The sequence below is a fragment of the Triturus cristatus genome, chromosome 3_2, assembly GCF_964204655.1.
Source record: "Triturus cristatus chromosome 3_2, aTriCri1.1, whole genome shotgun sequence".
Lineage (NCBI taxonomy): Eukaryota > Metazoa > Chordata > Amphibia > Caudata > Salamandridae > Triturus > Triturus cristatus.
Window position 1 is genome coordinate 1,226,714,045 of NC_140584.1, and position 14,470 is coordinate 1,226,728,514.

Here is a 14,470-nt window from a genome sequence, read left to right on the forward strand (position 1 = left end):
GAAGAGGTCTGAATGTATATGCCCCTCGGAGGACTGTCTGCGGCGAAATTTGGTCTTTTTACAAAACCTTGATAGTCAATGTCCATTTCCTTGTCTTCCAACTGCGCGTATGTATCATTGTAGAAGAGGCCGGCTGAAAGCTGCGTGTCTAGGGCATCGCTACTATAATTTAGATAATCGACATTTTAGCTGCTTTTTACAACACCGCCATAAAAATGGGTCGCGGGTGGGGAATGTGGGAGGGTCGCACAGGGAGTTCATACAGGGGGCGGGTTTAATTTTTCTTTTTTTTAAAATAAACATATCTTTATGCCAGCTGGGTCCAGCATCTTCTCTGCTCATGCCCGCCTGCTCTGCTGCCTCCGGCAGGAACAGGAAGTAGGCAGCCAGGCTCCCTTCCCTTAGCCAATTACAATGCTGCAAGCAGCATTGTGATTGGTGGGGATGCCGTCCAGCCAGGGGCTTATGGGAGGGATGTTCTCTATGCAGGCTGTATTGCAGTCTGCATGAAGAATGGCAGAGTGCGCAAGGGCCAACCAAAGAGACTTTTTACATTCAGGAGTGGGCACCTCTCCTCCCCTGCCCGGCCCCGCCCACCCACCTGCAACCAAACATAAAATGGTAACAACTGAAAGATATTACCATTTTATGTTTCTGCTTCTCACACTGAGAGAAATCAGTGGGGCGACGCCCTCCGCCCTAGTGGAGGAGCCGCCCTTGCTGCGTCGGTTGTGCCCTTGAAAGCACAGTGGCCCTCCCTCTCTGGCCTGATTTCTCTATTAGTCCTGTACATAATATCGTCATCATATGTTTTCACAACCACCATGATACCTTCTTAATAGAAGCTTAACAACAACTTTCCCATATTTAAAGGACACCAGGTCAATTTGGTCACCGAAGATCGTGATTGAAATAGTGTCAAAAGCTTTTTTGAAATTGCAACATAGTCAGCCTTGTTAAATTGAATATTTACCACTGTATAATTTATGCCCTTCACCTGGACCCGTCTTAACAACGGTGAATAACTATCACCGATCCTCTGTGCCTCTACAATATCACTAGATACGTTGAGTATATAGAATCCCCCGTTAATATCGGGGCACGTAGGATCCAGTTCGACCTAGCTTTTTATTTGTTGCACGGTACCTAAAACCCTTCTTAATTTACCAGCATAGCTAAACACGGTATTGCGATTTGGAGATTTAAGAAATACCATCCTTATAACGTTATTGAACATCAGATGAGTATTTGTATACATTTCAATGCTGACTATGGATGGGTAATAACCGGGTCGATAGACGGCGTGTATGTTCAAAGGGTCCTGTTCGGGCTTAATGTTAAACTTGGGCTTGTTCGCTGTAAATGTTTTCCATGTTCTTGGGTCCTGGATCTCTGTAGGGCTACCACCCAATCCTAATTCAGGTCCACAGGTTTAGCTATTGCAAGGTGCAGCTAGAAATGTGGTTGTCTGGGGACATGTCCTTAGAGGCGTTGGACGGTAGGGTAATATAAAAGGGAGCAGTCTCCATCTGGACCTGTGCGGTGAGACCGTCCTGTACTAACACACCTTGCAGGGAGCTGGCGGGCACCCAACTGTTAAATTACTCAGGCCATTCCCTCCTTTTGACAAATGTCTGTCTGTTATCCCCGCTACCTTTCCTTTTCAGAATCCTTTCAACCCTGTACACCCTCTACGGATGGTCAGCTACCTTTTGTAACTCTTCCTTGTAAAAGACACCCTATACTGCTTCAATTGGCTAAAAAAAAAAGTGTCTATAATGTTTTTACTAATCTGGTCATTTTCACAGCACTCAGCGGCTGTTCTGATAATCTTGAGAGTCGCACAGGTCCATTGAAGCATCACCGGACTCAGAGATTGCGTCTGGTTGTTGCACGATGACCTCCTTGGGAGCAGGCTCCTTCAAAAATCCTATATCTTCATAGAGGGGTGCAGTAGGATGAACTATAGATTCTTCAGCTTCTTTCAAGTCAAAGAAATTGTTTACAGTATTTACGATGTTACTCAAGGCCTCATTGCAGCTGGTGTCAACCTTCATCGGGGATACCAGCTGAGACCAATCCTTGAGACCGTGTACTTCCATCCAATGGCCGAGGTCCTTGTGAAAGGAGCTTCCTCTTGCACATTCTCGTCCAATACCACAGATGTTAGGCTATGATACTGTCTATCAAGAGTGGCCTGGCTGCCAACCGATGCTGTCCTTTTGATGAGGGGGCTGTATCTCTTCATATTGATAAGTGTCTATCTTTCTGTAGATGGGCTCCTGGTTGCTGTTCATGTGGCTTAAGATTGCCTAATATGCATTCTAATCACTCCAAAAAGGGGCGCACACCTCTGCATCACATTATGGCCACAGGTTCCTCATGGTTTCTGGTTCGCTGAGGTCTCCTGCATGGCTCCGCCCCTATGTGATCCCACCCCAGGGACACATGACCCCTCCGTCAGTTCCGGGGCGGTACCCCCAGGGGACCAGAAGTCCCAGTCAATGATCATGTCATTTACAGGGTGGGACAACTTTCACTTTTTGGATGGTGAGTAAAGGTATCCCTTTCTACTACTCCAATCATACTGGCAACGAAATTAGTGATTGAAGAAACAGTTTTAGCAATCTGAACTTTCTGCCCCATAGGATTAATTGATCTCCTCATACACATTCCATCCACTATTCATGATCCCTCCCATGGGCCTGCCTTCTGTTGCTGCAGATCAGAGCATACAAATTCTCCCTACTTCCATGGACAGAGTAATTTAACAGTCACACGCACATACACTCATCATACGCTAGGGCCCATCACTCCGACAACCACTCTATTACTCTATCCACGATGAATATACAAGAGAGAAATCCTAAATGATCTGTATCTAAACTGAGGCCAATGTGACCAAATGATCTTGTCTTAAGTCTTGATATTAATCAATAAAAGTGCATTTGAAACTCAATAAATGACAAAGAAATAACGACCAACAACGTATTCAAGCAATGGATTATTTATCTAAAATTAGTTCAAATGGAAATCAATCAATAGCAAAATCATTATTATGTTATTCTCATATTTACCGATTCTAGCTAAATGTCATATTTAGGTCAGGACCGATCTCTCAGAAAAGTCTCCCGAGTCGCCGTCCTCTTTATTCAGCGCAGATCCTCTCAGGCATAGGTTCAGGAAGAAATGCACGCAAAAGCAACAACACCCTCTCTAGTCTTGTAATATTTATACTGAAACTTACAAAATAAAAGTAACAAACAAATTCTAAACGTCCGTTAAGCCATTGAGCAGAGCGAGCAGGAAAGGATGTCAATTTAGTAACATTCAAAAATCTCCGTTCAGAAAAATCACAAAAATAAAAACACGGAAGAAGGAAGCTAAAACTAAAAATGTATCTTTCACAAATGTGCCTCCTCGGAATCATAGCGAAGCCACCGCAAAAGTATCTTTGTTCATTGTGGTCTTATTCTCCTCCAAGGGCATTTGGAATCAAGCCCAGAGCTGCTGTCCTCACGGAAACTTTTAATACAGACAGAGGCTGAGGTCAGGTGGTTTTCAACCATTTTCAGCGAAGTCTCTCTCCAAATGTCAGCAACTCCAACGCAGGCTGTAAATATCAGCCATCTTTATGTAGGCCAAAACAGACCATCTTAATTAAAAGAAACACAAAAACAACGTTACTACATCATAATGATTATACAGTGTTAATTCCCACTAATACCCTTATGTGTATGTAATTATCTAGCCATTTACAACATAAAGAAGCATTAACCCCTTCAGCGCTGCGCGGATTCCCGCGCGGTGCTGAAGGTTCTGAGCGCGGGCGGGGCCATGACGGAACGGTTCCGTCATAAGCACAGCCCAACCGACGTGCATGACGGAACCGTTCCATCATAAGCGTCGAAGGGGTTAAAAAGCACGTTATTTAATAGCGTTTCATTTAGACAAATAACTGACAGCACATTTAATCATGCACATTTAATTAATTCACTCTCTAACTTAGTACACGTATTAATAAAGCAACATAAATGCATTCCCACGTGTAATTCTTTTCATTAGTAAAGTTGATTAATTAAACGCTAACAAATTTAATATCTAGTAAATCAGTTATTAGTAATTTTAATTACGACAAATAAACATAAGCTGATGTTCGGATTTTGACAGAAAACCCTGCTCCAGCAATCCCCCCTTTGGTGATATATTATCACCACAAAAACCAACCCAAAAAAAATATTTAGCCCCATTTTTAGGAGAAATTGGAAATGTCTTTTCAAAGCACTACACACCAGATTCTCTCTCATCATCTTTCTTTGATTCCAAATACACACTCTCCCTAAATTCTTCCAGTTCTATTTCTCGTGGGTCTCTCTTTGACCTCTTTTGTTTCTTTTCAATATTTTCTCTCATTATCTTCTTTTTTCCTCTTCCTTCAAACTACAAGTTAAATTGTTTCTAAAAATGTAATCTATTGTTAATTCTTCTGTTTCAATAAAAATCTCACCTAAAATGTTAGCTTCTTTAGCAGGATTTAGTTTCTTATTCATAGGTAATTGCCCAAAAATATTATTCTTGTTAGACATCTCATAATCTATTTTCCCTAAAAGATAAAAAACACTAATCAGCACACTACATGAAATCCCATACGTGGCTGGAAGATGGTGATAAGTAACACCTTCTGAAACGGATGCAGGCAACTGCATACAAACGTAGCAATCCCTTACTTCCATTGTCTTCACGTATTCATACAATAATTTTGAAAAAACATTACTAGAAAAATCATTAATTGACCTATCTTTGTGTAAGTATATATTACTAATTCTAGTTGGCACTATTCTTTGTGAACTCTTCCCTACATTAGTCATGTTCTCAGTATATACTCCTAAAGTGTCTATTGTAACTCTAAAAGTAACTAACAAAGCAAGCATACCCCATAATAGCATTAATAATCCTGTACGGCAGCAGCACATTCTGCACCATCTTTTCATAAAGGTACATCTACTTTTATTATTCTCAGTGTTAGCCATGTTATTACTTTGACTGTGTCTTTTGATTTAGCCTCTACTACTCCACTACTTGAACTTCTAGAGCAGCAAGCATTCACTGAATTTCTCCTTCACTTTTCTCCAAGTGATTCCTTCAGTTCACTCAATTTGGATTCTTGTCACTTTTCACTTCTTCTTCAGCAACATCAAATTGTATCAAATCTTCAATATCCTGAGCATCCGACTCTTCTCCAATGTCAGTCAGAATAACTTTTAGGATTCCAACAGATTTCTCTTCTTCCTCAACCACTTTTCTCAAGATCCCCTCCGGATTGACTTGACTCTCTGCCACTTCTTCTTCTTCTTCAGGCAGTGCCACATATGTCCATTCCGGTGACCTGTACTTTTGGTTGGGATTTTCAAACTCACAGACGCAGCCTCTTTAGCCCTAATCTAACTCTACCTTTAGAGACACCAGACACAGTCCTATTGGTGCCTCACCTGCTCCCTAGCCAAACACCTCCCTGACACGAGTGGTCAGCGCCATGATGCTCCTTGGAGTGTAAGTCGCACTTTACAAAAATAAATGTACATTACATTACATTATTCTTTTGATCTCCTCTGGTTCTTTTGATTTCTTTTGTTCAGCTTTTGATGACTTCACTCGTGTCAGTCGATACCTTAGCCTCTTTATCTTGTTAGGTCAAAGGTCTCCTTTTACACTCCTTTTCTGTTTCACTTCTCGTTTGTTTCTCTCTCCAATCCAAGTTCTTTTCCTCAGAACTCGACCCTCTGAAACATCATTCTCATTTTCATCTGATTCTGTTTCATTTGCCTCTGGTTCAACTACAATTTTCTTTTGCTCCACAGACTTCTTCTTCTCCACCACTTGAGATTTCCCTACTTCTGTCCCTCCTCGGGTCTCCGGCACGCAATCTTCTTGCTGTCTACTTGTCCCTTCACCTAGCTTATCAGGAATGTTCCCTACAACTCCTCGGGGGTCTTCCGCAGTCTGTCCCTCTCTATCTTCTTCTGACCCTACTTCTTCAGGAGCAATCTCAGGTGGATCTCTTTCAACCTCCTCATTTATCTCAGCAATAGTCTCTGTGGAACCATTCTTTTCTCTGCTCGTTGAAACTCCAGGCACTCTTCCAGAATCTGATCTTACTTCTGAGGTTTGCAATGCTCCTCTTGAAACTCTTGAAACTTCGTCTGATAAGAAAAAAGAATCACCTGACTCTCTTTCTCCTTCCCCCCTTTCAGGATTCTTTTTTCTTCTCACTGTTTCAGTGTCTTCATCATCACTGGAATACGATTCTTCAAAATACTCTTTTCCAATCCCATTCTTTGGATTTGGCACTCTCAGAGTATGACTTGCATGAATCCAGTTCTTCACTCCAGCACACTTCACAGCAGTCGTAGTAGTCAAAATGACTTGTCTTGGTCTTACCCACCTTGGAACCAAGCAATTTCTTCTTCTGTGGACTTTTATTCTCACCCAGTCACCTGGACTCAGATCATGGGCTTGCTTCTTTTCAAGTGTAGTAGCGTCTCCTCCAACCTGGTGAAACACAGAATGAACTGCGTCAGCCAGGCCTTTACAGTAATCCAAAACCATGTCATCAGTTATTGTCATTAACTTGTTGACAGGCACAAATGCATGTCTCATCGCTCGTCCCATTAATATTTCATGTGGACTCAATCCAGTAGTTCTGTCTGGAGTAGGTCTAATAGTCATTAACACTAGAGGCAAGACATCAGGCCATTTCGTTCCAGTGGCTAAACACATCTTACCAATTCTATTTTTGATTGTGCCATTCATCTGCTCAACAACTCCAGAAGCCTCTGGTCTGTATGCACAATGTAGTTTCTGCTGTATGCTCAATGCTTCACAAATCAAACCCATGAGCTCATTGTAGAAGTGTCCCCCTCTGTCTGACTCAATTGTCACTGGAAACCCGTACCTAGGAATCAACTCTCTCAACAGCAACTTTGCTACTGTTATTCCATCATTTCTCCTAGTTGGATATGCTTCCACCCATCTTGAGAACAAACAGACTACAACTAAAACATACCTCAATCTGTTAACCTGGGGCATTTCAATGAAATCAATCTGCATTCTGGTAAAAGGACCTCCTTCTCTGCCTATTGTTCCTAGGCTCACCACTGTCTTCTTTCCAGTATTGAACTGCTGACAAATCAAACATCTTTGACAAATGCTCTCTGCAATCAATCTGAATTTTGCATTGTACCATGTTTGTTTAAAGGACCTAATCATAGCATCCCTCCCCAGGTGTCCCTGGCCATGATACATCCTCGCCATTGTTGACAGCATACTATTCGGCATAACTAGTCTTCCATCTCTATAGATCCAAACATGATCTTTTTCTCTTGGAGCACAACCTGCTTTAATCCAATCTCTCATTTCCTCATCTCCTGCTTCATCCTGCAACTGTTTCACCTCATCCCATGTTTCCAGGACATTAGTAAACATCACAGAACAAAAAGACATTTCCCTTTCTCTTCCCCTGTTAATCGAATTATCATTCTTTGCACAATACTGTGCTATGTCATTTGCGAAACGATTACCAAGAGTAATAAAATCATCTCCTTGTCCATGAGCAGCACATTTCACAACTGCTAATTCTTTAGGCAGCTGTATCGCCTCAAGCAATTTTCCAATCACTTCAGCATTCTTTATAGGAGTTCCACTCGAGGTCAGGAAACCTCTCTGTAGCCAAAGCTGGCCAAAGTCGTGAACAACTCCAAATCCATACTGACTATCAGTCATCACAGTCACTCTCCAATTGTTCCTTCTTTCAAAGACGAAGCTTCCATAACCTCTGAAACCTTGCACACTGCATATGCTGCACTCAACACACCATCATCAGTCCTCAGACATGATCCATCCACAAACAACACATGATCACTCTCAGGCAACGGTAGATCTCTTATATCTGGTCTCGGTTTTGTACAGTAATCAAGCACATCCAAACAATCATGATCAACATCATCTCCCACACTCACATTTTCAGTGTCTGGCAATAGTGTTGCTGGATTCACATTCACACATCTCTCAAGAGTCACATTTGATGCTCCCAGAATGATTTTCTCATATTTAGTCAGCCGACTATGTGACATGTATTGAGTTCTGCTTCTGGTCAAAAGAATCGCCACATCATGAGGTACGAATACCCTTACAGGATATCCCATTATTATTCCCTCACTCTGTTCCAAGCTTCGGCATGTAGCAGCTACTGCTTTCAGGCAACCTGGTAAACCCACAGCTACTGGGTCAAGTGTTGATGAAAAGTACGCAATAGGCCTTCTCAGCTGGCCATGTTTCTGGATTAACACTGAAAGTGCACATCCATTTCTCTCACTACAATACAACTCGAACTCTTTCTCATAGTCTGGCATTCCCAATGCAGGAGCATCACACATTCTGCTTTTTAATTCTACAAATGCTGCCATTTGTTCTGCATCTAATTCCAATGGATCTCTCACCTCACTTTTGGTCAATTTGATCAGTGGCTTTGCTATCAGGGAGAAATTACTAATCCACTGACGACAATAACCCACCATTCCCAAAAACATCCTCACTTCTCTCTGGGTCATAGGAGCTCTCATCCCTCTGATGATTTTGATCCTGTCATCGGTCACTTTTCTCAGACCTTTTTCAATATTGTGTCCAAGATAATGTACTTCTTTCTTGCAAAATTGCAATTTGGCTGGAGATACCTTTAACCCTCCATCAGCCAAGTGATTCAGTAAAGCTATGGTATCTACTTCACAAGCTTCACGTGTCTTCGATGCCACAAGTAGGTCATTGATATATTGTACCAAAACTGAGTTTTCAGGCATTATCAAACTTTCCAGAGATTTCTTTAACAACTGATTAAATATTGAAGGACTCTCTGTATACCCCTGTGGGATACGACACCATGCCAAAATACGCTGTCCAAACCTAAATGCAAAAATTGGCTGGCTGTCATGATGCAATGGAATTGAAAAGAAAGCATGACACAAATCAATCACCGTGTACCATTCAGCATCATGAGGAATCTGATACAAAATCACTGATGGATTTGGCACAATGGGACAACATGCTACCACAATTTTGTTAATTTTTCTCAAATCCTGTACAATCCTGAATTTACCATTAGGTTTTTTCAGCCCCATTATTGGTGAATTACACGGGCTACTTAATATCTCTCTCAAAACACCCTGCTGAATCATTTTGTCAATTATAGGAGTTATTCCCTCAATAATTTCTGGCGTCAATCTGTACTGTGGGATATTAGGATAAACAATCCCCTCTTTCACTGCAATTTTCACTGGATCTACATTATTCATTAATCCCACATCTTCTCCAGTAAAATCCCAAACTGCTGTTTTTACTGTGTGTCTCAACTCTTGAGGTAAATCATCTGGATTAAACACAGCATATGTCCCAACAATCTCACTTTCTCTATTGTCTAGAGTCATCCTGTACAAGACATCCTCTTCCGGTGTCTCAAAAGCTATTCCATCCGGAGTACAAAAAATTGTACAATTCATCTTGCACAACAAGTCCCTACCTAACAAGTTCACTGGACTAGTGTCACAGACCACAAATCTGTGCATGTCTGAGAATTTCCCTATTCTTACCCTTACTGGTTCAGTAAGACGAGTCTTAATCTGTGTATTAGCTACACCAACCACTTGGATTGCTTCGTCTGAGAGAGGAAGATTTCTAATATCTGCTGACCTGACAGTTGATCTTGTAGCTCCTGTGTCTACCAAAAAAGTAACATCTCCCCATTTATTTTCTCATCTACAAATGGTCCTGCCTGGTCTATTTCTAGAGTTGCACCAAGTATGCACTCTTCCTCCTCTCTTCGGCACCGTCAGTAGTCCCCTTCAGACTCACTCCCCTCATTTTTCAACCAGTATTGCTGTACTGGATCTATACGTCTCGGTTTGTTTACCTGCTCTTCATTGTAGAATCCAGAGTCCTTGCTATACCTTTGGAACCCTCTATTCCGCGGCAAAGGCGGCTTCGGCTCTTGACTCTGCTGTCTGACCACCTTCTGCTGTTGCTGCTGGTTATTACACCCCTCGTTCTGCACCTGTTGATTCAATGATTTATTCTCATTACTCACTAATGGCGGATTCACACACTCAGATCTCCAGTGCCCCAATTGTCCACAGTGTTGACAAGGGAAACGTTTCTTAGCCTCCTCTAAGTTCCCTTTTCCTTTTCCTGTGCCATATCTGGGCCTATTTCCTGGATTAATTGCTTGTTCCACCAGCTGTTCTTCTTGTCTTTCTGCCACTTTCACCTGTGCCCACATTGCTTTTTCTTTCAGCTTTCTTTGTTTTGCCTCAATTTCATCACTAAAGTACTCTGCATGTCTCAAGATTTCATCAATCTTCTTACTCTGCCAGTCGACTGTATGCTCACGTATCCTTTCACTGATCTCAGGTCTCAAGCCATATACAAACCTGTATACAAAATGACTCAAATCTTTGTCACCCAGGTGCTCATCTCCACTGAACTGTTTAAAAGCCAGTATCAACCTTTCATAAAAAGCATGAACTGATTCTTTTGCTTCCTGATGTGTTCGATCTATCTTAACCCAATCTGTCTCTCTAGGAGGTACTTTATTCTTCAAAAATACAATAACCTGATCATATTTTTTCATAACCTCTGGGTCTGGTGCTCCTGTCCTTGAATCTCTTGGGTATTCCTTAGTAGGCCAATCTATAACTATTTTACATTCTGCCCACAAGTCTGCTGGAACAATTATATCAAACAGACTATTCAGATCAATCCACAGCACTTTTGACAATTTCACAAACCTGTCTACCTGCCTCTACCACTCGACGGGCTTTTCTCTCAGTCGAGGGAAATCATTCATAAATGATAAAATATCCTGTCTTGTCCATGGAACATGAACATATCCTCCTCCAGGAATTTCTCTCATTGGATAATCATCCACTGTTTTTTCTTTTTCTCTCATGGGAAATGCTGAGTAAGTCCTTTCCACTGAATCTTCCCTTTTCTTGTACCACCTATCCTTCCACTTTTCAACATCACCCCATTTTCGCAATAAGGCAATCATTTCCTTAATCTGTCCTGTTCTGCTAGCACCATTTAAATTCTCAATATCCTTGTCGGTGAAATCTACCCTGTAGGTTTCTGCAAAACTTTCACCTTATCCATGTCAACTCCCAATTCACTCGCTATTCCTTTTAACCTGTTATGTGTACTCTTAGCCCTCCAGGTAATACTTTTGCACATAAATAACAACTCTCCATCATGATGATTCTTCAACATTTCTATAGGAATTGTTCCCGCTATAAGTTCCTCCATTTCTATGCGTAACCTGGCTACATCAATTGCTTGTGAATCTTTATCCTTCTTCTGAAGAACTTTCAACCAATCATTCAAATCCTCAGCCGTTATTTCTGTAGACTTTTTCACTGTAATCGCTTTTTCGGTAACCCTCTGTGGTTCCAAAATCGATCCTCCTAAACAACCAGTATTCAATCCTGAATTAGGCTGTACATTTAACTCTCCAACACATGTGTCATGTCTCAGCTGTTTTAAATGATTTTCTTCCATCCTCATTCCAGACTCTTCTGAAGAATTAACCAAACCATTTCCTACGAAAGGAACCGTCAAACCATTTTCACCCATCCTTTGTTTATCAAAAATAGGCACAACCGGACCTATGGTTACGGGCACTGTAACAGCTTCTAGATTCCTTGTTAACTATCTAATTTTCTCAGTCAGCTCAGATGTCGTTTTTGCTAACTCTCTTGTTCTCTCACTCCCAATTGCACTCTCTCTCTCTCGCTCCTCCTCTCTCTCCCTTTCCGTGAAAGAGCTACCACTTTTCAGATCAGGAGTCACAACCTCTGTTTTAATGATCTTCAAAGTTTCTCTAATAGGAGTAGCAACTGGTGTCCTCACTTCTTGTTCTGGTCTATATGGAGGTGGTCTCTTATAGAGCATATCATCCAAGACCTCGTCTTCATAATCATTAGCCCCATACCTTCTCAATTCTGCATCAGGTATTTTCCCTGCACCTTTCCTCTCTTCTTCTGTCTCTTCAACAGTTCTCATAGGATATAATCCCTCTGTCATACTAGCATCTCGCCATCTCCTCATTCGATCATGATGAGTTTCACGATCATATTTCCTCCCGAACATATATCTGTACTAATTTCCACTTCTCTGTTTTTCTCGCTCATGCACCTCATCTTCCCATTCTACCAATGCCTCGAACTGTGTCGGCCTTGGTCTAGGCTCTAGACACATCATTTTCTCCCGTAAATTTCTCAACACGGCCAAATTAAATGAACCATGTTCCGGGAAAGCTAAAACACCATCCTCCCTAGTGTACTTAGCCCAGTTGTCTAACCAAATACAAGTATGATACCCATATTTCGCAACCATGAAGGATGCTGGGGTTCTTGTCGGAGGTAACAGTTCACCTTCTCTGGTTTTTACATCCTTATCCTTGTCAAACCATCTTTTTATTTTACTAAACAATGATTTTCTCTTCTTTTCCTCCGTTTGGTAATACATTTTCACAAGTATCACAATCCTCTAGTCCTTTCCTCAACTGTACGATATTTTGTCCAATAATAGTGCGACTCACACTAACGCACCAATCCTGGAGCGTCTATGTCACAAGAATATAGGGTGACTCCTTCCAATCCCTGCGCGGCTCACACCAACGCACGAATCACAACGCGAGCACTGTCCCAACCCACTGTCCAATCACAGCGCGGTCTTTCTGACGTCAGCAGTCGCTGCAGTCGCTTCTGCTCCTGTCTCCTGTCACTCGTCTACCCCTCCTTTACAAAACCCTTTTCAGTAGACTCCGTGTCAGATTCTACAAATCTATTAGTTACAACATTAAAACATCTCCATTGTCTGCTTCGCTAACCACAGAATAGTAAAGAAAAATCTTTCTCACAAGAATCCCGTTTTTCTCAAGAACAGTGCTTACCTCTGCTCCACTACGGAATTATTACTTTTGTTGACACAGTAGCTCATCCCTCTACTCTGCCCTTCTAACATACATCCATTAACTGTTTCCTCCTAGAATGCTCTAAAGAGTTTTACAATCAACTGAATGCTCATACATTCATACACTTTCACACCAGAAAATGTAGTACATCCACACAGAATCCTGCCCTTCCCGAGAACAGCGAACAGTCTGTTCCACTACAGAATTATTACACACGTTAACCAAGCAGCCTTTACCTCTGCCCAGTCCTTCTGACAAGCTCAGAGAATACCTATTACCTCTCCAGTGATAAGCTTTAACGGCAATCCTTACGGATCCCTGGGACTTAAACCAGAGTTTCACAGATAACCTTCGCTACCATACGCACACTTTTATACTGAAAATATCTCTAATAGTAACACACGACGATGTCACTGATTCCGAACCCAGACAATGTGACGTGCAACTTCAATTGTCACACGCTTTTCCTGCATACATACAGGTAATTCCAACAATCCTGTCTTTCCCGAGAGCAGCACACAATTCCCTCTGCCCTACTACTGAATCGTCACCAGCTCCCAACATTCCAGAAGCCGTACAGACTACATAAAACTCAATACAACAACTTCAACATATAGTGTTAATACATATATCAACATCAATAATCAATAAACCAATGGATCCAAAAATCTATATAAGCAATCTTATCAGATCAAGACAATAATCAAACCATCCTACTGCTACCAGAAAACTGCTGCAGATCAGAGCATACAAATTCTCCCTACTTCCATGGACAGAGTAATTTAACAGTCACACACACATACACTCATCATACGCCAGGGCCCATCACTCCGACAACCACTCTATTACTCTATCCACGATGAATATACAAGAGAGAAATCCTAAATGATCTGCATCTAAACTGAGGCCAATGTGACCAAATGATCTTGTCTTAAGTCTTGTTATTAATCAATAAAAGTGCATTTGAAACTCAATAAATGACAAAGAAATAACCACCAACAACGTATTCAAGCAATGGATTATTTATCTAAAATTAGTTCAAATGGAAATCAATCAATAGCAAAATCATTATTATGTTATTCTCATATTTACCTATTCTAGCTAAATGTCATATTTAGGTCAGGACCGATCTCTCAGAAAAGTCTCCCGAGTTGCCGTCCTCTTTATTCAGCGCAGATCCTCTCAGGCATAGGTTCAGGAAGAAATGCACGCAAAAGCAACAACACCCTCTCTAGTCTAGTAATATTTATACTGAAACACAACAGAGAGTAGGAACTAACCTCAAGCTTGGTACAGCAGGAGCGATGAGGGACTTGAGTAACCCTTTCCCCTTTGTGCGGCACACCTGCGAGTATTAGTACATATGTCCTCCACAGTTGATGCCGCAGAAGGGGGGAAAGGGAAAAAGAGATAACCAAAATAACCAGGCAGCGGCAGCTATGGACTGTGGATGGC

General features: G+C 41.6%; 2 protein-coding genes across 4 annotated transcripts in view; both read right to left on the minus strand.

Moving 5' to 3' along the window:
* LOC146859519 (CD5 antigen-like) overlaps window positions 1-14,470 on the minus strand; it is a 1,224,668-nt gene that overhangs the window by 1,074,383 nt on the left and 135,815 nt on the right. The gene's annotated exons all lie outside the window — the stretch shown is intronic.
* Window positions 1-14,470, minus strand: part of LOC146859523 (uncharacterized) — a 70,549-nt gene that overhangs the window by 38,231 nt on the left and 17,848 nt on the right. The window contains exons 1-2 of one of the 2 annotated variants that reach the window (XR_014980132.1): window positions 9,959-10,099; window positions 2,994-3,655 (exon numbers count right to left, since the gene is read on the minus strand). Coding sequence is in view for 1 of the 2 variants with exons in the window: in XM_085650230.1 (XP_085506356.1) it covers window positions 9,959-10,099 (141 nt within the window). In the remaining variant the exon portion in view is untranslated. Of the gene's footprint in view, window positions 1-2,993; window positions 3,656-9,958; window positions 10,100-14,470 lie in introns of those variants that run through there. The other variant, XM_085650230.1, reaches the window with a different exon arrangement.